This window comes from Mytilus edulis, chromosome 4 (genome assembly GCF_963676685.1).
Source record: "Mytilus edulis chromosome 4, xbMytEdul2.2, whole genome shotgun sequence".
NCBI classification, from domain to species: Eukaryota; Metazoa; Mollusca; class Bivalvia; order Mytilida; family Mytilidae; genus Mytilus; species Mytilus edulis.
In genome coordinates this window covers 10,221,328-10,249,315 of record NC_092347.1, presented here as the reverse complement: position 1 = coordinate 10,249,315, position 27,988 = coordinate 10,221,328, and the positions used below count along the sequence as shown (strand labels likewise).

The 27,988-nt window shown below is 31.4% G+C and overlaps 2 protein-coding genes across 4 annotated transcripts; one reads left to right on the top strand and one right to left on the bottom strand.

The window, feature by feature from the left end:
• Positions 1-503: 503 nt before the first annotated feature.
• LOC139518917 (protein canopy homolog 2-like) lies at positions 504-16,037 on the bottom strand. Of its 3 annotated transcripts, none has more exons than XM_071310605.1 (6): positions 15,982-16,037; positions 12,415-12,516; positions 11,704-11,819; positions 6,467-6,661; positions 4,791-4,896; positions 504-3,356 (listed from the first exon to the last, which is right to left on the bottom strand). In XM_071310605.1, exons 2-6 carry the CDS (start codon positions 12,500-12,502, stop codon positions 3,157-3,159), a joined length of 705 nt encoding a protein of 234 aa, XP_071166706.1. In that variant the 5' UTR covers positions 12,503-12,516; positions 15,982-16,037; the 3' UTR covers positions 504-3,156. The 3 variants fall into 3 exon arrangements, with proteins under 3 accessions (XP_071166706.1, XP_071166705.1, XP_071166704.1); XM_071310604.1 differs by lacking the exon at positions 15,982-16,037 and adding an exon at positions 15,634-15,673; XM_071310603.1 differs by lacking the exon at positions 15,982-16,037 and adding an exon at positions 15,576-15,656.
• Positions 15,804-25,863, top strand: LOC139518916 (methionine aminopeptidase 1D, mitochondrial-like). The gene is made up of 7 exons (XM_071310602.1): positions 15,804-15,887; positions 21,280-21,578; positions 21,936-22,127; positions 22,445-22,608; positions 23,117-23,214; positions 23,800-23,847; positions 25,664-25,863. The coding sequence occupies exons 1-7, from the start codon at positions 15,878-15,880 to the stop codon at positions 25,804-25,806; spliced, it is 954 nt and encodes a 317-aa protein (XP_071166703.1). The 5' UTR covers positions 15,804-15,877; the 3' UTR covers positions 25,807-25,863.
• The last annotated feature ends 2,125 nt before the right edge of the window (positions 25,864-27,988 follow it).

The window sequence follows — 27,988 nt, the reverse complement described above, 5'->3', positions numbered from 1 at the left end:
ACAGACAGGCAAATGAACAGAACAGCCTATACTATGACATATGAGATGACATATGAACCTTTACTATCAAAGCAGGGTATACAAACATGTTATAACCTCCACATATCCAAGTAGAAAATCTTAAAATCAAAACATATGAAGATCTTTTACTAACATGACCACAATTAAAACAAATATTAACTAGAATTTCCAGAATGCACTGATTTCTACCATACATTAAATTGATATCTAAAGTGGTACCAAAAAATTACAGAACACTCATATGTAAAGGACTGACTTTAGTAACTACCAAAACAAACCTAGCATTCCATTCAACTTTTCCATTATAAGATTTATAACCATGCCTTCAATAATTACAGGCAAAAATCTTTTATACTTACTGCTGCTATAGGCTCAATAATAAGTATGTCACTTACACTGCCTGTAAGTTTTAATAGTAAATAGTCTTAAATATCCATCAATTGTTTACATACAGCAATTAAAATATATTTTAAAGGCAATGGTATAAAAATATAATTTATTACAACTATAAAAAGAAACAGAACATAAGACATGTATTGATAAGAGATTAATGATACATAAGTCAATTAACCAAATGTTAAGATAACTAACCTTTCATATCTACTAAGATTTAGAGAAGAAAACAAACAAGCACTCAGTAAATGTACAAATATATTTTAAATGAAAAATGAGACACTAACATACAGATGTAGATATTATCAAAATTGCACATGTATATCTTATCTTATCAAAGGAAAATGTCTATAGAACTTCAACTTATCTGTTAGGAGAAACTATTCCATTTCATTCTTTTAGTTGATGAAAGGACATAAGCTACTGTATAGCTATCTAACAAACTAAGTAAAAGAAATTTGAAATCTAGATGGTGCAATATAATCTTCAACAATAGACTAACCAGAAAAATTGTGTATTAGAACGGAACAGTCCATCCTGCTGTCTAAAAATAGCTTTCTAAAAAATATTCTCTACTTCATTTGGTTCAATTCACCAACAGATCAAAACCTTACATTTAAGTTTGAAACAAAATTAAAATTTTTTGAACATTTTGACAAAAAAATCTAATTAAAAATAATAACGAAAGAGTGATTTTATTCTTTAAACTTTGGTCAATATGAAACATCAAATTTTAGGAATCAAAATTGTTTTTGTTTAGGACAGGGAAAAAAGGTTAACATTAGAGATCCAACAGCAGTAGAAAAAGCAATTGTAAAGTGTCAGTATATAGACACAATTAACTGGTTTGTCCATACTCATATAAAAAAACCACTTTAACAATACCACATCATGTCAACATTCACCCACAAATATACTGGATTTCACAATACCCTTCCAACAAATCATTACACTTACAGTAGCTTTTCCTTTTTCAGCTACACTTTCTTTACCAAAAACTGAATTCAGCTGCACTATCTTTGCAAAACAACAAGGTTAAAATACCTTTGATAACTATTAGCTAGACTTTTGCTTTACAAAATACTGAGTTATGGAATTCACTTTCAATCAGAATACACATCACACTTCAAAATAAGTCCTCTATTAAAAAAAACTTATTGTAAAATATCATTTTCCAATAAATTACTTAAAAAAATCAGATTGTATAGTTAAATCTGCACTATTATCAGGTCTTTTCACATCATAGCTATATATATAAATATCAATATGTAACAAAATTGTGTCACACAAAAAAATAGTCAAATCTGTATAAATTTACTTTTACATGAAAAAATAATTTCTACTAATGTTTTAATGCAAAAATATTTAAATGAATCATTAGCTTATTCTTGTTCAAGGTGAAAAGTCTGTTTATTGAACAAATATATCGCTTGCAATTTCATTTTAAAACAAATTAAGTATATGATGTTATTATTTATTGCAATGCCAGCAGTCAATCATCTCCTCAAACATTTTATGATGCTAACAGTACAATTACTCTACTTTGTAACTTTAAAGGACTCCCTAGAAATCGTACCTTTTATACAGTCAGTGGGCAGTGCATGGTAGTAAAATATGATGAGCTAAGAACAAGTGCTTCCTGCAGATGATTTAAATTGATATATGTATACATAAATATATATTATAAACATTTGAAACAATTTGAAACCTGTAATTTGATGAACAAAATTTTTATAAGAAATTAAAAGGCATAAGTGTTTTTTTGCAAATTTTCTGTTTTTGTATTTCAAACAAAATAGTAAATACTATTTTTCTTAGTTTAGAATCAAGACTTGCAAATATAAAACATATGCCTCAATCATATAAATGAGTTATCACGTCTTGATGAAACACAATTCCTTACACATGTTCACTTGGATCTCTTATACATGTTTTAGGTATTTCCCACTCACAAAAAGATATGTTCACACTATGCAGTTTTGTCATTTAACAAAAAACAAATAACTAATGTCATCTTTCTATTTAAAATATGTGTTAATATTCATCATGTTCATACTATTTTAGAGAATTTACATCCAATACTTTGCATATACCTATCAATCATAACAACACAGAATTCACAATTATTATGAAAGTTGAACTTTTATAACAAAAAGTCATTTAAGGCACCACCTAATTTCATTAACAACATTCTATTTGTCAACAAATAAAAAGAATCACAATGCTTATTACAATTAACAAACATGAACCATACCCTTGATTTCTTAGTCAAAACGGCAATATCACATATCAAAGTTATTGAAAAGGCAATATAATCATGCTGTAAATTCTATAATTCTAAAATAAACGTCATCTTTTTGATAACAAAAATTATGAATTTAAATTATAGTATATTTCACCACCCCTTAATTTTTACCTTTATATTAGTTTTGTGTAAATATACAATAAAAGACAGAGTTTTACCTACATCAATTAAAACATACATTTGGTTATCAGTACTGATCCCCTTTGTAATATCATATTCATAATATAATTGATCACTAATAAAAACATTCTTTATAATTTCAGTTGTAACAAGTTAGGAAAAGGCATTTTTAACATTTAGAACTTTTAAATACATAAACAATTCTTTTTTAGAAATATATCCAAAAATATATATTTCAACATCATACACATAGAAATGTTTGTAGTCTCTAAATAACTCAATAATTTAAAAAAAAGTTTTTCTAAGAAAGACTATCATCAAAGCTCTTCTTTCATAGTTGAATCTTTTGTTTCGTTTGATATTTCATCCTCGTCCGCTTTTTGTCCTTCGTTATCTTTATCATTGCCATCTTCATCATCGTCATCATCATCATCGTTGTCTTGATCCTTATCCTGAATATAAGCAGAAGCTTCATTTGCTGGCATTGGTACTTGTAAATCTTCCTCTGTACACACCTCTGATAAAGACAAGGAGAAAAATTCAGTTACAGCATGAGAATAAACTAAGGTGTTCCAAAATTAATCTTCTATTAACATAAAAAAAGGTTTAAACGTTGCTTCATTTTTGTTGTACTAAGCTTTTGATTTTGCTATTTGATTCAGGACTTTCCGTTTTGAATTTTCAGTTCAGTATTTTTGTGATGTTACTTTTAAGTCTAATCTACATCTATAAAGGATAGTCTTGAGTTCCCATTGTTTACATGCCACAAAATCAAACATCAGAAATAATAAAGATACTTTGAATTTTGATTAAGAAAATACCTAGTACATGTATCATAATTCATATCAAATTCATTTTTTTGTCTTCAAATGTTGAAAAATAGGAAATGGTGGTTATTTTAACCCTTGTTCTAGGTGCCAATATCACCTTCAGTGGTCAGACACAATTTTTTTAGACTAATAAATATCTTAAATAAATCAATTTCAGAAAATGACTGTTGATGAAATTACTATATATACTGAGGATTCGTTATTATACTTGGATATCAATTTTGTAAATTTTGTGGGTAAAGGTGATTCACGAATTTAAATGTTCAAAAAATGACAAATTTCCTATAGGCTTGTATGCAAATTTTGACAGAACTACGAATGTAAATATCCACTAATAAGTAAGTTTTCCTTAAAGGGGCACAGACTATGAGATATATACAAAATCAAAAATATAATATTTTTTGTTAAATCATTAGTGAAAGTGAAATAGTCAAAATAACAGCTTTTAACAGCCAGTATGTGTTAATTTTGTCAAAATAAGTGAAGAAACATTAATAATGTATTATTCACTTGCAAGTGACGGTAGACCTCATTAAATCCGTATTCATGTGAACTTTAATTTTAACCCTTAGCTAGTGATGAATAACACGTAAATTGTGTGTGTATAGTTATTTGAAAGAAAAGAATGTCTTGAACATTTAAAGTGAAACAAAGGTAAATCATTTAATTGTCCTATTTCATCCACAAAAACTCATTCTTTTACAGGTAAAAACAATGATTAACATATATTTGTAATCTATAGTTTAAAATTAAACAGACATAGAAAAAAATCCAATTACATGAGTTTGCTTTTTCTATTTATATCTTTATTTATGTTTATATCCCTTATATGGTCGTCAGAAGTATTCGGAGGCCAACTCAATAATTTATTAGATGGCACCTAGACTAAAAAACACACAACACAAAGCTACATAATCTCGACACTATGCCATGTTAATTGCTTATTTTGTACTTTTTATGATTTGGATAAATGTTTTACATTGTTATTAATCAAATATTAGAATTTGAGTCAAATCGGTGACCATGAATTTGACAGCTAGAGCCCCTTTAATCCTTGAAAATCGGTATCCACAAAAATAAGTGAATCCATAGAAGACAAGTTTCCTTTAATTTCTACACACCTGCTATATCTCCACAAATTTGCTTTTCTGCAACTTCTAAACTAGTTTTTGGTGTGCCTAACACTTTTATCATATCTTCTTCATAATCTTCTACTAAAGTTTCACACTGAAAAATAAAGATATTTGGTAAAAAATAGCAAATTTATATCACATTAATACTATTACTTAAATTGAAAATAGAAGTGAAATGGCTCAAAGAGACCAAAGTGAAGAAAACAACCCAAAGCCCTAAAAACATGTGTAGGTCTTCAACACAGCAAGAATATTCTGCACATATAGGAAGGCATCAGCTGGCTCCAAAACAATAATCTATACTAGTTCAGTGAAAATGGACATCACACTAAACTATTGAACATATTAATGAACCATAATGAAAAAACAAGACTAACAAAGGCCATACTTTCCTGACTTGGGAAAGGTACAAAAATGTGACAGGCTTAAACATGTTTTGTGGGATCTCGTCCCTCCCCTATCCCACTATTATTATACTTTTATACTAATATTGTAAACTTTGGACCCCTCCCTTGGATACAATAATGACATACCGGTGAGTGGTGTGAAATCTTAAAGACAGCCAATTAATCAAACTTAAAATTCAAAAACATCAAAAGAAGCAGTTTTAATTGTAGATGTGTCATTTATGAAAATAATGTTCATTTGTAAAGATAAGCATAAGAGGAGATTGGAGAATTGCAAAGCAGACAAAAAACAAGAATGTGTCCAAAGTACACGAAAGCCCCACTCGCACTATCATTTTCCATGTTCAATGGACCATGAAATTTGGTAAAAAAATCTGATTTGGCATTAAAATTAGAAAGATCATACCATAGGTAACATGCTTACTAAGTTTCAAGTTGATTGGACTTCAACTTCATCAAAAACTACCTTGACCATGTTGACCAAAAACTTTAACCTGAAACTCACACTTTCATTTTCTATGTTCATTGGACTATGAAATTGGGGTCAAAAGTCTAATTTGGCTATAAAATAAGAAAGATCATATCATAAGGAACATGTGCACTAAGTTTCAAGTTCATTGGACATCAGCTTCATCAAAAACTACCTTGGCCAAAAACTTTAACATGAAGCAGGACAGGACGGACGAACGAAAAGAACGAACGAATGGACGAACGAACGAACGCACAGACCAGAAAACATAATGCCCCAACATAATGCCCACCTACTATTGTAGGTGGGGCATAATAAAGGTAATCCAAAACAGACTCAGCTAGCAGGCCTCAACCATGACATTCACTATTGACCTTAAGTTGTAATCAGTCGAGCATCAATTAAACAAAGACTACTCATATGAGGTTTTTTCTTCTTTAACTGGAACCAATTTAATACATGGACGACCGAAACTGATTCAATAAGCCCCTTTGGTCAAATACCTTACAAATCATAAACCCAATCTTGATGAAAATATCTGTTCCATATGACAGTTGTTTTTGACTCCTCCCTTTGATTGATAACATTTTATTAACTTCAGTTTCTAAGGACTACTGCTATTTTGAATTTCCCTTGGAATTCTGTAATTTTGTTATTAATACTATTTTTCCAGCAAATGTTATTGAAAATTGCTAATGTACAAGTACAAAGAATTCTATAAAATATGCTTGACTTGAGAAACAAACATATTCTTTGAATGGCCTTTCATGACAATCTTTTATACTTACAGTATATTTCATTTGTTTAGTAGCATCACTGCTAATAGTTACATCTTTCAATGCTATACCCTTGCCATCTCTGGATGCTGTTGGTACTACACTTTTCCCTCCTTTTGAGTTCTTTGTTAATGCATATTGACTAAATTTTTCACAGATTGATTCAAAAAGTTCTGTTAAATGTATTTCTGATCTGGCATAAGGTTTCTGCAAATGGAAAATAATAAAAACATTTATTTGTTTCAAGCTAAAAGTAAAAGAACAGCAGATTAAAAAAAAAATTAAAGCTCAATTTAGAGATACAACAACCTTAAATAATGAAAATTCTCAAATGCTGCTATGGCATGATTCAGTTAAGATAGTCATCACTATGAAGATAATATATGCCTTATTTTGTATGAAATCCTTAAGAAGATTGGAACAAACATAGTTTGTTATGTTACCCTATGGTGGATTGAATTTCATATGTATACAGTAAATTGTCAGGTTTTTATTATTGCAAATGTTTTGACTAGGTTAGTATCGCAATGGTAAGAACTCACATTCTGATATCTACTATATATATATTATATATACATGATATATATATCTGTATACTGAAATCTTAAAAATTAATCTCACATTTTTGTCCATTCTTAAAAAATAGCAATAAACATGTTAAATGCATGCAATATTTTCTTAATTTACAGTACATGTAAATAATAATGTTGAAAGCAATATTTAGCCATACTCAGAACTATGAAAATTTCCATGCAACCATGAAGTCTTTGCTTATAAATGTTGTATATTTTGGAGTTAATATTATTGAGTCACTGATAAGGTCTTTGCATCGGAACTAAACACATTTATTCTAAAAACAGTTGTTGGCATGACACTGGTTATGTTCTTCTCATATATTTTATGATGGTATGATACTAAACCCCTAACGGGAAGGATTGTGCCTGATGTTCATATGATGAAATCATAATCTTTCAGTCAGTTTAATTGAAGTCTGGAGCTGGCATGTCAGTTAACTGCTAGTAGTCTGTTGTTATTTATGTATTATTGTCATTTTGTTTATTTTCTTTGGTTACATCTTCTGACATCAGACTCGGACTTCTCTTGAACTGAATTTTAATGTGCGTATTGTTATGCGTTTACTTTTCTACATTGGTTAGAGGTATAGGGGGAGGGTTGAGATCTCACAAACATGTTTAACCCCGTCGCATTTTTGCGCCTGTCCCAAGTCAGGAGCCTCTGGCCTTTGTTAGTCTTGTATTATTTTAATTTTAGTTTCTTGTGTACAATTTGGAAATTAGTATGGCGTTCATTATCACTGGACTAGTATATATTTGTTTAGGGGCCAGCTGAAGGACGCTTCCGGGTGCAGGAATTTCTCGCTACATTGAAGACCTGTTGGTGACCTTCTGCTGTTGTTTTTTATTTGGTCGGGTTGTTGTCTCTTTGACACATTCCCCATTTCCATTCTCAATTTTTTTATATAAAAAGAAGATGTGGTGTGATTGCCAATAAGACAACTCTCCACAAGAGACCAAAATGACACAGAAATTAACAACTACAGATCACTGTACGGCCTTCAACAATGAGCAAAGCCCATACTGCATAGTTAGCTATAAAATGCCCCGAAATGACAATGTAAAACAATTTTATGTAAAACATAGTTGTTTCATAGGTGGACTGCAAAAAAAAACCCCAAACACTCTTAATGTCTCTGATTTGACAAGAAGACAAAAAAAATGTAATACATGTACCACCCAAGCAACCCTCCTAACCAGTACTTTATCAAAGGGGGACATCCAATACACAATAAAACAAGATAGTTCCTGGCTTATCAAAACATAAAAACAATAAAAAATATGTTTTCCTTTACATGTAATGTTGGTATACATATATCTCAGAATAAAAATCTTATTCAAATAAAACCAGATGCTCCGCACGGCACAGCTTTATACGACCGCAGAGTTCAAACCCTGAACAGTTGGGGCAAGTATGGACACAACATTCAAGCTTGATACAGCTCTGAATTTGGATTGTGATTAAATAGTTGATGCAACATAGGTTTCTGACACAGAATAAATGTGGTCTTAGAACTTAAACTTAAAAACTTAAAAATTTTAAATTGGACATTTACCTACATGTATTATGGTCCAATATCCAAAATCTAAATACATGGTTAGATTCAACATATCAAAGAACCTCAAGAATTCAATTTTTTATGAAATCAAATTAAGTTCAATTTTGGACTCTTTAGACCTCAATGTAGACCAATTTGATAACCGGGCCCAAATATCAAAATTCTAAATACATGGTTAGATTCAGCATATATCAAAGAACCCCATATATTAAATTTTTGTTGAAAATCAAAGAATGTTTAATTTGGGACCCTGATTTGGACCAACTTGAAAACTGGGCCTATAATCAAAAATTTAAATACATGTTTAGATTCAGCATATCAAAGAATCCCAAGAATTCAATTTTATTAACCGGATTTTTGTGACAAAAATGTCGGTTATTGATTTGGGGATATATGGCGGTCGGGCGGGCGGCAACCAAATGTTGTCCGTGCATTTACTCATGAACTGTTCCACTAAAGCTTTTCAAATTTAAATATGTTGTTACTGATGACAAAATGGAGGTCAAGTTCAATAATGACAATTTTGAATTTTACTGTTCAGGAGTTAAGGTTCTTGAAAGATTGAAAAATGTTGTTTCCAGTCGTGTCCGTGCATTTACTCGTGAACTGTTCCACCAAAGCTTTTCAAATTTTAATATGTTGTTACTGATGACAAAATGGAGGTCAAGTTCAATAATGACGATTTTGAATTTTACTGTTCAGGAGTTAAGGTTCTTGAAAGATTGAAAAATGTTGTTTCCAGTCGTGTCTGTGCATTTACTCGTGAACTGTTCCACCAAAGCTTTTCAAATTTTAATATGTTGTTACTGATGACAAAATGGAGGTCAAGTTCAATAATGTTGATTTTGACTTTTACCGTTCAGGAGTTATGGTTCTTGAAAGATCGAAAAATGGCGTTTCAATTCATGTTGTTGCATTTACTCATGAACCATTAAACCAAAGCTTTTCAAATTTTAATATGTTGGTACTGATGACAAAATGGAGTTCAAATTTGATATTGACAATTTTCACTTTCACCGTTCATCAGTTATGGTTTTTGTGATATTGCCAGGACAAAAATAAATGTTTATAAATCCAGTTTGCTGTCGTTGTGACAGCCTCTTCTTTGATATCAAACAAAGTTTAATTTTGGACCCCAATTTGGACCAACTTGAAAACTGGCCCCATAAGCAAAAATCTTAATACATGTTTAGATTCAGCATATCAAAGAACCCCAAGAATTCAATTTTTGTTGAAATAAAACAAAGTTTAATTTTGGACCCCGATTTGGACCAACTTGAAAACTGGGCCCATAATCAAAAATCTAAGTACATGTTTAGATTCAGCATATCAAAGAACCCCAAGAATTCAATTTTTGTTCAAATCAAACTAAGTTTAATTTTGGACCCTTTGGACCTTAATGTAGACCAATTTGAAAACGGGACCAAAAATTAAGAATCTACATACACAGTTAGATTCGGCATATCAAAGAACCCCAATAATTCAATTTTTGATGAAATGAAACAAAGTTTAATTATGGACCCTTTGGGCCCCTAATTCCTAAACTGTTGGGACAAAAACTCCAAAAATCAATCCCAACCTTTCTTTTATGGTCATAAACCTTGTGTTTAAGGCCTAAAAAAAAATGTTGTGTTTCCGGTCAACCGACTGACCGTCCTTCAGACCCCCGACTCAAAAGTTTTTAAAGCTGATGTGGGAAAAAAAATAATTTGTATACCTACCGACCGTTTTTTCTGAAAGAAAATAAAAAATTCTAAGTCCCTCGATCTCTTTATCGCCCCAAAAGGAAACAACGCTAATTTTAAACTCGAGGCTTATTTTTAGAATGTACTGGAAAGTGGAATCTTCTTGGCTAATTATATATGCGGGAGCATGCCCAGTAGTTATTTTCGTTTGTCAGTGTTTCAACATGGCAACACAACGCGTCCTATTCAATGTTCAACGCAGAAAGTGCAACCATTTCGCAGAGAAAAAAATATTTCTAAATTTTACAGAAAGTAACACCTTTTTTGACATTAGCAATGAAATTCATCCAATGTCTAACATCGATGAAAAAAAATACACAACACAAATTTTGTGCTCCGCCACCGGCAAAAATGACTGGACCGAGATTGATGACAATAACACAACTGTTGGAACAATGCAATCTTTTGGAATTAAATTTATCAAATTTTCATGCCAGACCCTTCTTCAAAATGAACCTGATATTAATCCATCTGAAACTGGTCAGCCAATCAACGCTTTAGACATTCCGATGAAAAGTCACAGATGCTTTGCCAAATGAAAGTGTCCTGCCAGGGAACAGTGTATATAATATATTTGTCTATCTGTAGGTTTGGGATGATGTTTGGTTCATGTTTCTATAAATGAATCTGCCCCACATCTTCTCAATTTCTTTCTCTGACAATTCCAAACTTTTGGTCCTGAAATAGGGGAATTGGGTTTAAAAAGCTAATTTCCTAGGGGAAGTGCTGCCCAATTTTTTTTTTAGGTTTGGACTTAGTTTTTTTTCAGGGGTATTTTAAAAGGGGGTAAACTAAAAGTTATTTCAGGGGGATTTTAAAAGGGGTAAACTAAAAGTTATCTCAGGGAGATTTTTAAAGTGGGTAATCAATCTCTTTCTATTAAATCCCAAACTTTTGTCTGGTAACTGGAAATTGAGTTTTATATAACTTAAGCTTATTTCATAATATTATAAAAAAAAAAAAAAAAAAAAAAATCCCTACCTACCGTCCCTTCAAAATTTCAAGGGGGTGATCGGAAACACAACATTATTTTTTTTAGGCCTAAATTTCATATTCTATTTACTTAAACTAAAGTTATTATGCGAAAACCAAGAAAAATGCTTATTTGGGCCCTTTTTTGGCCCCAAATTTGTAAACTGTTGGGACCATCACTCCCAAACTCAATCCCAACCTTCCTTTTGTGGTCATAAACCTTGTGTTTAAATTTCATATTCTATTTACTGAAACTAAAGTTATTGTGCGAAAACCAATGTGTCTTCAGAAGACGACAACACCAACGTCATACCAATATAAGACCGCAAAAATTTTAATTTTTGTATAAAAATTGTTATTTAAAATATTTCTTCTGTGCATGCATTCATTTATCTTACCTTGTATGTATTTTGGTCTCCTTTCCCATCAACTCTAAAACTCCCTACTTGTACTGTTTTCTTTGGGTCAACTAGACTAATTCCATAGTTCACTTCATCAACCAAAGCTCTGCATACTGATATAAAAATAAAGTTTAAAAGGGATCATTTTTGTAAAATTCATATTTTCTATTTAACATGTATTTTCAACTTATAGTGTATTACATACATGTTTTAAATGTTAAAATAGATACTCCTCATGTTTCTATAACACCATCAGAAATTTAAGCAGTTGTTGTCTAAGTGGTTTATATTTTAATGTTTATGCATTTTCAGAAGTTAGTGTTAATTACAATCTTTGAAAGGTGTCTTACACAATTTTATACATGAGACAATTTGAAGTTTGGCGTTACATAATATAAACACTTGAGAATTGTCTTTTTTGGAGACAGTATGCATGGTATGTGTGACTTTTAAAATTCTATACATGTATGTCGTATTGCCAGTTATTGGTATGTATCCACCATTTCCTTCACCATGTTCATACTCAGTTTTATTGTGGGCTTGTGGCTAAGTTAGAAGAAAGTAGGTTTACCAAGTTTGAATACATACATCTGAACCTTCAAATTATCATTTTTAATTACTGTAATTTCATTTTTTGGAATTATTAAAGACCATGGAATGTCAGAGCTGACTATTTTTGTTTGTTTTCCAGTAGGTTTTAAGACTAACCAGCACATTGCAGCTCTATGTCTTTTTTCCCTTCACTGAGGAAAAACAGAAATCCAATCAACACAGTAAGAACATAGTACACTTCCATAGTATAACCTTAGTCTGTAAAAAAAGATAAAAATAGTTATTATAAGCAATCTTTTAGTTAAAGGGGCACTAGTAACAAGATATATAAAAATCTAAACTATCATTAAGTATGACTTTTTTGTTCAATATTTAAATAATAATTCACTTTTAGCAGCCAGTATGATTCAATTTTTTCAAATTAAACTAAGAAATATTGATGATGAATTATTCACTTGCAAGTGCATAATCAAACATCATTGAATCAGTAATCATGTGAACTTAAATTTCAACCTCTAAGTTAGAGATAGATAACACATTCCTGTTTGCTTATTTAAAGGAAAAGAATATAAACATCGAAAGTGAAACAAAGGTAAATCATTTGATTGACTGATTTGAGTTTGCACTCTATGAATATCTATATTTATGTGGATGTACAACATGTAGCTTATATGACCATCAGAGGTCTTGGAGATCAACTTGATAGTTAATTTGATGGTGTCAAGACTAAAATACACATGAAATGAAGCTACATATTATCAAGCCTATGCCATGTAATTGTGTTTTTTTTCTTAAACTTTTTATAATTTGTATAAAAGTTTTACATGGTTGTAAATCAAATACATGAAATATGAGAATTTGTATCAAATTGATTTTCAAGAATTTACAGCAGTGCCCCTAATAATAAGATAGACCATGGGAGGTGACACTGAAATTTCGTTTTTACCAAAAATAGCCTTCAAAATGTCATAATTATTTGGATGACTTAAATGTACATAGATTTACAATTTTTGTTTAGAGTGACGTCTATAGACACCTATAGATAAATGAAGTCCAATAATTATGAAGTCTTGAAAGGCTATTATATTTTTTTTATTTGATGTTTTACAGCATTATGAGGTCTTGAACATGTTGAATGACTATTAAGGGGGCTCGCGGGTCTAAATGATTTTTTTTATTTAATATAGGATTTCTCTATATTTTTCTATAAATGAACTTTATTTTATACTTAATAGAAAAATGAAATAAAAAATGGGCTCACCGTTCATTTACACTCACAATCTGCTTTTGAAAGAAGCATACATTTTTGTTAATGTCCTTTTTTTCTGTTGAACTAATAGGAGAAATAGCGGTAATATCGAAATAAAAAAAGAACTAAATTACATAAATCGCTAACATTTTACAATTATTTAGTTTATGTACAGCTTATTCGAAAACAACAATAAAAAATATAGGTCACCGATGAGTTAAAAAAGATATTTTAATTTTATTGCCAAAAAATGGCATTTTTGCACCAAAGGGAGATAATTTGGAGCTTTTTAAGTGATATCTACATTTTAAAAGTCCGCTGGGTTCAACATGAGTTGATTTTTTTTAATGATATTTGTACCACATGATAAAATAACAACTACTTAAGGTAATAAATAAAATCTGTAATGAAAAATTAATGTTTAATTTTTTTCTAAAAATCTTATACCCGCGAACCTCCTTAAACGAGGGTATCAATACCCTTCACTGTCAGCGGAGTCAGTGTCAAAATCTCATTTTGAGCAACCGTTAATTATATTGTTAAATTGTTGTTCATTTTTGGAAAATTGAACGTGAATCGTCAAAATCAGTTAAAAAAATTATCATCTAAAAAAATTAAGTGTATACATGTTCCGGACCATATGAGTATTTGGACCATACGCGTATAGTCATGACCATATGCGTATACTCATATGGTCCAACCATACGCGTATGGTCACACCATATGAGTATAATACTCGTTTGGTTATTAACGGGCCGGACCATATGAGTATTTGGACCATATAGGTATATTTATTTTTCCAAATTACATTATAAACGTTTCAATAATACAAGAACTTTATCTAAAAAAAACAGTGATGGTTTAAAACATGACAATTTTTTAATTTTATAATAAAAAAAACTACGTAAAAATTTAATATTGATGCCATAGTTAGTTTTCATCGCTAGTTACATTAGTGCATGTAGGCTTGGATGACATTCACTTCCACACGGTATCATAGCTTTTTTGCATTTGCAAGTTTTGTGCACGATCTTTTTCATTTACACATTTTGTTTGCGAGTGAAAAACAAGCCTTTTTTGCAGCTGCGTACAGTGATACCGAGGTCTTTGGCAATTCTGATGTCTACAGTGTTTTTAAGAAGCTCTAGATCTCAAATATCATAAAATGGTTGACTGCAATACACCATCTTCACAACACAACTTAAATAAACTAATAGTATGCTACTTTCCAGTGACTTCTTATGTAACAGTTCATTAAGAAATTTTTGGAATTTAATTTTTTAGTCAACATATTGCCATTTACTCGTAATAACAAATCGGTTATGACCATCGGTAATGACCATCGGTATAAAATGTGTTTACTTTAAATTTGACAATTAAGTAAAATTAACAATGTGAAACTTCTTATTTTTATTTAGCTTATCTTTTTATTTAATATAACGATAAAATTACCTATATGATAGCGTCTTTTGAATGAACGGTCATACCATATGAAGAGTTTAGAAGTATTAAAAGTAAACTGTAACAGAGTGTTAATTACCCATATACTCCAAATACTCATATGGTCCGGAACATACACATGGCATACATATGTTATATTTTATCATCATGCACCGAAATTTTTAAGTTATAAAGGTACCCTCATTAGGGCCCTGTGTATTTTTTTTTGCTTTGAGGCCTTACAGCATCATACATGACATAAGGGTCAAAGCAAAAAATATAATAGCCTTTCAAGTTTCAAGACATAAAAGTTACTTGCACTATATATTATAGTAATATAGATAACCAATACATGACCAAGAATCATAATGATAATGGATATTTGATAATTTAAATTAAAAATTTGCTCAGTTTATAATGTATTTTTACCATAAAAACAAGTTAAATCAGTTAAGAAAGATAATTCAATAAACTAAAGAACTCTGAAAGAAATCAGTTTTTTGAGATGTGGTCATTTCTGATTGGTTATTTTAAAAAGTATGTATAAACTAAGAATTTGATGAGAAAAAAATCCTAAATTGTGGATTTAAAATTAGGTATTTATCACTGCTATGCAGAATTTTCATACTTTGTGAAATAAATGTTTTAAATCAACAAAAATGAGAAATTTCACTTTCATCAACTACCTGCAGATGATTTTGTACTGAAATTAAGGCCGCTCATATCATTAGCTAAAAACGTAAATTTGGAATACATGGGAATGAATATAATATCAATATACTTTTTCTAAATTTTCCTGTAAAAGCTATGAATTGATTTAGATTGCTTTTTCTTTAAAAATCGAATCATTAGTATATTTTTAAAGAAAGTTCTTTGCTTTATCATAAGCGGTAGTTTGAGGCAAAATAAGGAATAAAGACGGACACAGACATGATTAAAAGTAACTAAAAGAAATATTTATTTTAAAGTCTGTTTTAAAAGCATAAAACATGACAAATAAAAGTTTTTTTATAAGTTCTATAAATATATTATACTTCAAAGAAAGGTGTCAAATGCGGTACTGTTTGGTGACAAATATCATAGAGTTTTCGCAGTCCAACTCCAAGTAAATCAAATGCAAGCATAGACGCACTGCATAACCTCAAAACATCAGTACTAAATGTGAGTGAAAACAGCAAAGATAAACCTATTATACTTGCAGGAGACTTTAATCTTCCGCATATTGACTGGAACAACAACACAGTCAAAACTGGAAAAGCACAAGTAAAACATCAGCAAGAACTACTTGAATTTATTGAAGAGTTTGGTATGGAACAACTACAACTAAAACCAAGCCGGGAAAACAACATCCTTGACCTATTTCTCACAAACCATCCAAGTTTTGTAAAGTCATGTAACACACTACCTGGAATATCAGACCACAACATGATTGTTCTTGATACTGACCTAAAACCGCAGTATAATAAACCAAAACCAAGAGAAATATATGTTTATAAGAAAGCAAAATGGGAGGAGATCAAAGCTGACATTATAAAATTTGGCGCTGACATCATCAATAGTAACACCTCTGTTGAAGATAAATGGACCAACCTTAAAAACGGTATAGAAACAACACTCAACCTTAATGTACCAAGGAAAATAACAAATAGAATAGAATAGAATAGAATAGAATATTTTATTTACCAAATTAGGGCCCCAGGAGGGCATATGATACAGACAATATTATTATAAACAATAACATATGCAATACACACACAGTAAAGATATGTAACAAGTGTTATAAAAATAATAAAATAAAATAATATAACACAGAAAATACACTCAACGAAATAGTAGCAATGTATTATTATTCAATGAATACTATGTTGAAAATGACTCAAGTGCACCCGGTAAGTGTATCTTCACTTTGAGAAGACAAACATGAGGCATTAGTAGTTTGTGCGGAGAAATGTCAATATATAAAAATACAAAAAAATACAAAAAGAACCCAATAAAAAACAAAGCAATTAAGCACTCCCACATTTGACTATGAGGTATACTGCAAATAACAAAGTTTATTTAATAAAGGATATTTAATATGACTTATCTGCAGAAAGCACCAAGAGTCGGTGCTTAAAGGGGAGTCCCTACTTGTACTTAATGCAGATGAGTCAAGCTCCTTAATTATTGAAAATATATTTTTAAAACATATTTCTAAGATTATAGATTCTGTGTCAAATAAGAGACATAGTCTACCTTGGCTATCAAACAGCGTAAAAAAGAAAATTAGGAGAAAACACAAACTATTTCAGAAAGCTAAACACACAGGAAAGCCAGACGACTGGGCAAAATTCAAACAACATAAAAGAGCTACACAAAAAGCTGTACGACAAGCTCACTGGCAGTATGTCAACACAATCCTAGATGCAGCTTTGGCGGAAGGCAATAGTAAACCTTTTTGGCGATACATAAAGTCCAAACGTACTGACAATATAGGTGTAGCTGGAATTAAAAAAAATAGAATTTTACATCAGGACAGCAAATCCAAGGCAGAATTACTAAACGACCAATTTAAGTCGGTCTTCACCAAGGAAAACGCATCAGATCAACTACCACAGACCCATGAATCAAAATACCCAAGTATGAAAAACATCAACATCGAAGTACAAGGAGTAGAAAAACTATTGAGAAACTTAAACATCAGCAAAGCTAGTGGACCAGACGGCATCGCAAATAAAGTATTAAAACTGTGCTCAATTGAATTAGCACCAGTAATGAGTCACATATTCCAGCTCAGTCTAGACTCAGGTACTCTTCCATCTGACTGGAGAAACGCTAACATCAGTCCAATATTTAAAAAAGGAGATAGACATACAGCGGCAAATTACCGACCTGTATCATTTACCTGTGTTTGCTGCAAACTCCTTGAACACATAGTTTGCAAGCACATCCTGAAACACCTGGAAGCACACAATATACTTACCTCACTTCAACATGGTTTCCGTAGTGGCCATTCCTGCGAAAGTCAACTTCTAATTACTATGCATGACATCATGAAATCCTTTGATGCCAAGAAGCAAATTGATTTAACCATACTGGACTTTAGTAAGGCATTTGACACTGTGCCTCATCGAAAACTCCTACACAAATTAAAGAACTATGGAATTGATGGTAATACAAATTTATGCATGGATTAAATCATTCCTAATGCAACGCCAACAGCGAGTTATCGTCGAGGGGAGAATTTTCTTCATCTTGTTCCGTCGACTCAGGGGTGCCCCAAGGAACTGTCCTCGGTCCCCTTCTTTTTCTATGTCATATTAATGACTTACCGCTATGTGTAAAATCACAAGTACGTCTGTTTGCCGACGACTGTCTTCTGTATAATACCATTGAGACACCACAGGACCAACTCCAAATACAGAAAGATCTAGATTCACTTGACAACTGGGCAAAGGACTGGGGTATGCGTTTTAATGCCAGTAAATGCTATGTCATGTCAATTCACCGTAGCAGGTCCCCTCTCACATACAGTTATACACTAAGTAACCACATATTAGAGCAGGTCAATGAAAATCCATACTTAGGTGTAATTATTAGCGATAATTTGAAATGGTCATCACACATAAACAAATTCTGCAACAAAGCCAATTCTACACTTGGATTCATCAGACGGAACCTTAAACACTGCAACAAACATTTTAAGGAAACTGCCTACATCTCGCTAGTTCGATCAGTCTTAGATTACTCAGGCACTGTATGGGACCCATACCTACAAAAAGACATAAATCGCATAGAGAACATACAAAGAAGAGCAGCTAGATTTGTTTTCAAAGACTATAGACGTACTAGTAGTGTCACCTCCATGATGAAAGACCTTGGTTGGAAACCTCTTGTGGAACGAAGACGAGAACAACGACTGGTACTACTGTATAAAATAGTGAACGACCTGGTAGCCATCCCCACTGAACATCACATAGAATTTAATACTAGACCATCCAAAACTTCTAACGTCAAACAAATAAAACTTTTATCAGCAAATACTGACATTTATAAACATTCTTTTTTTCCACAAACTATCATTGATTGGAACTTACTACCAAATGCTGCCGTGAACTGTAAAACTGTGGAAAGTTTTAAGGCAGTTATATCGCGCGACTAGACATCAGTGGCGCACACACATTTCCTGGATAAGTTTTACTCAGTATTTTGAGTTCATTTCCAGTATTATACAGATACAGATACAGATAATCAATTGTGACAGGGTAGTTGCGGATTTTATAAACAATTTCTTTGATAATGATAATCGAAGTTCAAAAACATCCCTACCTCACTTTCCCAGGAAGAAGGAGAAAGTGCCCTACCCTCGGTTTGGTTGGCTATTTCATCATGGCACGGCCAAGAAAAATAGTCCAGGTTAGACTCTTTCTTAATGAAAGATAGAAATACTGGTTCAAGGATTTGTATTACTATACAAATCCTTGACTGGTTCAAGCAAAAGGTTTATTAATTTGTATCATTATTTAATATCTCTGTATCAATATATGTTTTTCACTTGCAACCTGTAAAGTTTGCCAATGCATGCAGACAGTCAAGGCCCCAACCTTTACTACCGTATTACATAGGAGGCCTTAAAAAAAACCATATCTTCGTAAGGATCTCATTCTGATTTTACTGGTTTGCGGTAAAAAATGTATATAAAAAGTTTGGCACGACCTCCGAAAACAAAACAAACCAAAACAAACAAAAGTTATGAAAAGAAAATTAAAAATCGCTGGCTTAAGTAGAAATTTTTGTTTTCAAAATCTAATATTGGTCAGGTGAGCTATTGTTGAGTCAATGAATAGAAGCCCACAGATTTCTTGTTAATCATGGTGATTGTAGATTGTAGGGGTGGATTTATGGGGTTTTAGCTTGAAACTCTAACATGTCTAATTTCTCCCTAATTTTACCACAAAATATTTATTTCTCGCCATGCTTTGCTTGACAAGATATCTATACATTGCACCCTCTCTACTCTAGAACATGTAGAAGAATATTTCAATAATTTCAATAATTTTACCACAAAATATTTATATCTTGCCACGCTTTGCTTGGCAAGATATCTACATAATTTGCACCCTCTCTAGAAGAATATTTCAATAATTTCGATAATTTAACTTCAATTTTTTTTTTTATAATCAATTAAATCCGTAGTTAACTGTAGTTTGATTGGTGTTATCTTTCTTTGCATGATCATGAACATAATTTTTATTTTATGAACTTCCAACAGACAAAAATTATGTAAATTTATACAAATGAAAACCAGTATGTAGTTTTTCAGAAAGAAAGTCTATTCTGTCTTATCTGATAACTTAAATTCTAGTAGGAGGAAATTCATATTTAATCAAGAACTTTAATCATACATTTCATAAACTGGAAAAATTAAGATTTCTGTAAAGATGAAAAAACAGAACATCTGTAATTTCTTTGGCTACTGGTAATGAGATATATTAATGCAAGGAGATGAAGATACTAGGCTTATAAAAAAGAAAATGTGGTATGATTGCCAATGAGACAACTCTCTGCTAGAGACATAAATGGCACAGAAATTAACAGCTATAGGTCATATATATTGCCTTCAACAATGAGCAAAGCCTATTCCACATAGTCAGCTATTAAGCCCATAAATCACAATTTTATGTCAATCAATTCAAATGAGAAAAATAATGGCCTAGTTAATGTACAAAAAAATGAACGAAAAACAAATATGTACACAGCAGCAAATGATTATCACTGAATTACAGACTCCTGACTTGGGACAGTTCATTGGTAAATATGATAAGTAAACTTAATTTTGGAGTCAATTTTATTTCTGCCATCCCTGTTATAGCACGAGTCTCACAGTACTTCTTTGTTGCAAGTACAATACATTTGAGTACTGTGTCCATGTATACAACATTTTTTTGTACAAGGTATTCCTTTAATACCAAGACTAGCTACATTTTACAAACCTAAGTTTAATACTTAGTGGAATAAAAGAAAATGGACACTATTTGTCTAGAAGAAAGTAACATACCACTGAGATAAGACAAGACAATGGCATGATATTCTTGCATCAGCATCTTGAACCAGTTACAAATGTGAACACCATCTGTGAAGCTCTCATAAAACTTTTATTTTTACAAATTGTTAACAAATCTAACAGAAATGACAGATTTTTTAATACTAAGTTATTACACAAACACGATTGCTTTGTTAAGGTTGAAGATATAAAATATATTTTACCCTTTGGCAGGTGTGGCATGGAAAAGATCTGCCATAGTCTGTAAACAATATTGACTATAAGTTTCTTGTGTAAATGTATTTTTCAGAGCTCAGTTACAGTGTATATAGAAGTCTCAGAACAAGGTTTGATATTAGTTCTGCCTACAATGCTGCTGTAACCAAAGCCTTAGACAGAAAATTTTCTTTGGTCTTACCTCAAGAAACAACACCTTTTAGGACAATACCCAGTTATATACAGAAACCACCATACGCTGTAACTGGACATGTGGCACCAAAGAAAATTGGAGAGGATGTTGAAGTCAAGAATAAACATCAGATAAAAGGAATGAGAAAGGCTGGAAAAATTGCAAGAAAAATATTAAACCAGACAGCAGAATGTTTAAAGGTGAGAACAGTTAGAATAATAAGTTTAAAAAACTATACCAGATAGCTGATTGATTTTGACAAATAAAATATATTATTAAATTTTGGTTTGTTGAAAAAAATGGTAAATAATTTTGATTTCAAATATTTTTATTAACACAAATTGATTGAAATCAGAGTCATCATGGTCGTTCTGTTAACTCATCAATAAAGTCCTCCAAAATAATCTTCATTTCTTCAATCACATGTTAATGGACAAACTCTAATTTACTGTACAGAAGTTATTTTCAATATTTCAGTTCAGTTTTTGTACATAAAATATTTTACCCAATTATCATCCTAGTCTTGAGATTATGATTATTTTTCATTGTAATTGCAGATTGGGATAACAACAGATGAAATAGATGCAAAAGTACATCAGCTGTGTATAGAAAATGATGTCTACCCATCACCATTAAATTACAAACATTTTCCCAAATCTGTGTGTACCTCTATCAACAATGTCGCTTGTCATGGTATACCTGACCTTCGACCCCTCGGAGATGGAGATATAATCAATGTTGATATAACAGTAAGTTAGAACAACTTTTGAAAAACTAATATTCACCTTAGCAGTTGGCCTTAGTGAATATCAGTTTTTTTAAAAGTCAATAAAACCACACATTTCCCTCATCAAAAGACAGTAATTGTATAATATTGTTTGATGTGTTTTACTCACTGTTTGCTTTGGAGAAAAGTAGAAAAGATTACTTAATAATTTATTTATTCAACATACTATATATATATTAAAATTGACTCTTATAACAACTAAATTATTTAAATATTCATGACTAAGTGCACAAAATGCATGTTGTTTTCTTGCATAACGTCAAACATTCATATTTTCAGGTATTTTGTGATGGTTTTCATGGTGATTTATCAGAAACCTATTTGATTGGTAATGTAGATGAGAAAGGGAGAAAACTTGTTCATGCTACAGAACTGGCCAGAGATGCAGCAATATCTGTGTGCAAACCTGGAGTTGAATACTGTCAAATTGGTAAAACAATTAGGTAAGAAAGATAAATCTTTTTATCTGCATGTTACATAAAAGAAGGGTCATTATGTGCAGGTAGATGTAGTAAGATATGGTTAAGATATTTGCTGTTATATTCAGTGCTACAATTTAGAAGGAGAGAACATGTTGCAACCCATGGCATTGATGTAAAGCATATTGGAATACATTTTGTTATTTTAGATAATAATCAAATTCACAAATAGAATTTATTATTAACTAAAAGATTTAATTACTCACAACCTTTCAGAAAAGTATTTGATCAGGAAATCACAGTTACCAAATCATTTCTCAGTTATAAGTTATACATGAATGGATAAACATTATCACTCTATTTACACAGGTGCCACATGTGGAGCAGGATATACTTACCCTTTTGAATCACTTGATATAATAATTTAACTTTAGAAAACAGTAAACATGGTAAACAGTGATACATATTATATTTATTGAATATGTAATATATACTTCTTAATTTACATTTTTTTTCTTTTTTTAATTTTAAGCTCTGTAGCAGAAGCTCATGGATTTTCAGTAGTTCCAGCATTTATTGGACATGGGATAGGAGAACGTTTTCATTGTCCACCAGATATATTTCACTTTGGTATGTTGCTATAATTTTTACATTGAAGTGTATGTGGCTAATGTTTTTATCTCAGTTTGTTGTGAGTCTTATCTTTTTGTCATTTTGTGCTACCTTCATTTTGTAATTCAAATGACAGCACTTATCCTCACAGAAGTATGGTAGTCTTCTTTTAATATGCTTACCTCAAACAAATTAAGCTTATTGGTTTCATATACAGCCAGATCGAACCAATGGACCATGTTTATTGTTGTTAGTCTTTATTTTTGTATGTCAGATTATTTGGAAGAAGAGGTGTTGCTGGTTGATATAATCTTATGTATTCTGCAGTTTTTTGGGCAATCCCAGTTTTCCCTGTGATTTATTACTTTAAAATGAATATTTTGCTTCTCAATTTTGAGTCAACATAGTGTGTAAGCTTTACAATGAAAATTTAGTGTGAAATATATATATGTTTCACACTTAGCAATGTTTATATATAAACATTGCTAAGTTTGTGATATCAGATTTCCAGCAATAAGAGTTACACAAAATGTCAAAATGTTGTGTAGCTACTTAACTGACATAAAGAAAAAACTATATCAAATTAAATATTATTTATTTCAGCCTATGAATCCCCTGAAGTAATGACAGAAGGAGTAACATTTACAATAGGTATGTATATTGTATTTGTAATTTTAGAAGATTATATGGACATATTTTTTGGCATGCTGCAAGCTCATGCTTAATGATTTACATGTTAGCAGCTTTCTGAGTTATTTTTATGCCCCACCTACGATAGTAAAGGGGCATTATGTTTTCTAGTCTGTGGGTCTGTCGGTTTGTCCATCCGTGTGTCGTACAGTCCGTCCATTCGTCCTGCTTCAAGTTAAGGTTTTTGGTCAAGGTAGTTTTTGATGAAGCTGAAGTCCAATCAACTTAAAACTCAGTACACTTGGTTGCTTATGATATGATCTTTTTAATTTTAAAGCCAAATTAGACTTTTGACCCCAATTTCACGGTCCACTGAACATAGAAAATGAAAGTGGGAGTTTCAGGTTAAAGTTTTTGGTCAAGGTAGTTTTTGATGAAGTTGAAGTCCAATCAACTTGAAACTTAGTACACATGTTCCCAAGGTATGATCTTTCTAATTTTAAGGCCAAATTAGATTTTTTACCCAATTTCGCAGTCCATTGAACATGAAAAATGATAGTGCGAGTGGGGCATCTGTGTACTTTGGACACATTCTTGTATAGTATCTTTTTCATAAGCTATACTAAATGGCATTTTTTTTTGTGATAACATTCATTTATTTTTTTCAAAACCTTTTGTCATATGTTGGGGACTGGCTGATTAAAATAGGTCTGAGTATATAGACATAGAATCATCCTTTCAGCTAAAATCAATTGACTGTTCACATTTTCAAAGGTAACTGAATGAAAGGGGACTTTGGATGGTATGTTGAATTTTGAATATTCAATGACTAGTATTAAATTGAAACTTTTTTTTTTAAGGTCATAACTTTTTGAATGACTGAATGAAACTTCTGAATGGCAAGAAGGGGATTTAGAGATCAACGGTTTTTTTTAATTTGTGTATTGTTCACTGTTAACACACATTTTAATTTTGTCCAATGAAAAGGTTACTCATTACAATGTGTTCCAAATCGTATGAAAAATTGATGTTATACCTTCTACCTTCTTCAGAGTGGTAATGATCTTTTTAGACAGGCTGATAATTTTTGTTAAATGAAAAATTGAATTGAGATTGTATACTTTTTCAGAGCCATTCTTGTCATGAAGTATATATATTTCTCAATTGAAAGAGATATTGTTTGTTTACAAAGAAATAACAATATATTATTTCATACTTTCTTGTGATCAGACCAGGAGGCTACTAATGACTAAGGGGACTAAAATGTCAATATGAGGTCCATGTCAGCCTTTAGTTTAAATCTGTATCAGTTACATCTAAAATATCATGTACTGGTACTCATTGATCTGATACTGACCCTGCCGTAAAAATGTCGGAGCAACACAGTGGTCAAGCAAATTAGTTTCATCTATTATTTTAAATAAAGGCAACAGGCAACAGCAGTATACCACTGTTCAATAGTCATAAATAAATTAATTGAAAACAAATCTAGGTTACAAACTAAAACCTATGGAAAACACATCAACTAAAAGAGGAGAACAATGGATCAACACAAATGCTGAACTTCAACAAAAAAACAACTCGGCCAACACATAGAGGACTATTTGATAACAACCTATTCCTGAGTTAGTACATGACATTTTAAGGAAAAATCGTGGGTTGAACCTGGTATTATGGCTAGCAAAAACCCTGCGAATATGGCAATGTTACAAATACTCATAAAAATGACAAGTCTCAGAATAAAAAAAGGCTGATATTGAAATGATAGAATTGTTAATTTAGGATATTGATACTTAAGCAGTGTGACTGTTTATGTTGTTATTTTTATCTTTTTCAGAGCCTATTTTATCAGAAGGTAACGATGAAGTAGAGATATTATCTGATGGTTGGACAGCTGTGATGTGTGACGGGAGTAGAACGGCTCAGTTTGAACATACAGTATTAGTAACAAAAGATGGAGTAGAAATACTTACAGAGTAGACAATTTATAATTTGACACATGACTCTCAACAAATATAAATAAAAGATTTTTGAATATTCTTTTTTTAAATTATTCAGCAACAGTAACCTGAATGCTAAATTATGGCTGCAGATATGTGAAGAGAAGCCAACTTTATGCAAACAATGCTATGCTCATATTGCATAAGATCTGACTAAACTTTATATAAACTCTCACTTATTACCATCAATATGTTCCAAAAGTCATTTATATATACCACTGCATCAAGTGTGATACAATATTTATCCACTCAAGACAGTTCAATTTTAATTATTTAAAAGATTTAACTGTCGAGAGTGGACACATATCTTTTTGCATGAGAATTGGTCGTGGAATCTGTTTCCCTAATGGTTTTTAGACAATATGCAGACAATCAAAATTTGAACCAATGGTAAACTGAGATCAATGAACAACACTTTGATTAAATAGAAATAATCAACAGGTCAGGAAAAGTATAAATCGAGTAAGAATTAGAGAAATGATTATGCCCTCTCCCATGATCAATGCTTATCCCCAAATATTACTGGTCTCTGGAAAAGTACATTTCCTGAGGGCCCTTGTTGATCGTGTGGTATTAGTAGTACCACTATAATTCCCTTACTTCTCACAAATGAGGCTTTGAGTTCAAAACCATGCTAGTGGAAGGTGCATTTGGCTATCATTTTATTCTCTGTTTTCCTGTCGAAAGTTGGTTCTCTTTTCAAATTATTTTGGTTTGATGCGATTGAGCTTTTTGATTTTACCATTTGATTACGGACTTCCCGTTTGATCTTTCCCCAGAGTACAGTTTTTTTGTTATTCAACTTTTTATGGCTTCCTCCATCAATAACAACTGGCCCCACCAATATACACAAGAGTGTTGAAAATGGTGACAAACACAAACAATCTATCAATCATTTAGATATCATGAGCAAAACAACAGATGGTGCAAAAAATTGAAAAAAAAACGTAAGAAGTGCCTTTGTTCCCCTTTTCCCTGTAATGGAGATACCAATTGATTTTAATGAGAGGGGGTGCTAGGATGTTATGTATTTTAGTTGTGATCTCTGTCCTGCCTTTTTTTTTACATAAATTGTCATTCTGCATTATGCCTTTTTTTGCCCAGTTCATCCTGTCTATTTTTGTACTTAAAACTCTTGTCCTGTCTTTTTATAAATTTCATCCTAGCCTAGTTTCATGAATTTTTTCTATCAACAAGCATCAAACTGTAAAACATTATATTAATGGTGTATTAGTTGACATATATAAATATAACAACCCTGAACTGATTTCAAACTTGCTGTTTATTTCGTTTATGATTTTAAGACTTTATTCAACTCGGCTTTCAATATAAGTACATCTGTTGTCTTTGTTCATCAGGTCAAACAGATATGAGACAACACCTGAAAAGTATAATTTCCCGGTTCCATCTATCACCAGCAATTAATTTTTTTATTCAACCATCTTTTTTGGAAAATTTTAAGTTTCAGTATTAACAAGAAACAAGAGTATTTATTGCACCAAATATTGCCAATTAAACACTCCTTCTTATATTTCTTCTAATAAAATATTATAATTTGAATGTTCAACCCTCCCCCCCCCAAAAAAAAAAAAATCATGTTGTCCCTTGTTGTTTTTTGAACACTAAATCATTCAAAGAATATCCAAATTTAGTAAACAGGTTTCCGATTTTCACAAATATGATAGATCATATAAGAAACTTATCCCTTACTGGTCTGTTTTTATTATAACTAAAGCATAAAATACAATTTTGCAAATTAAAGAAAAAATAAATTAGGTCCCAAGGGGTAATTCCCCTCCTGTTACTACTGTCTTATTTTCACCTGTGGAAACGTCTAAAAGATCAAGATTTGATTTCTTATAATGCAATGAGAAGAGCAACTTTTTCTGAATGTATGACTCGACATGTATAGTTTGAATTACAGCCCGTTTGACAAATCCGAGCTCAACCAAGTTAAAACTTTAGTGACCAATAATTTTGTTGTTCTCTCCTGTTACAGCCTTTTTGTGTACCTTCTGAGAATGTTTGATTGTCAGCACTATAATATTAAATGTGTTTTTATAATTTCTTATTGAATTGATAAGTAGATGGGAGTAAACTTCCACATAATTCAAATCAAAGGATAAAAAGAACTGTGTAATTCTTTTCTGTAACGTTCTATC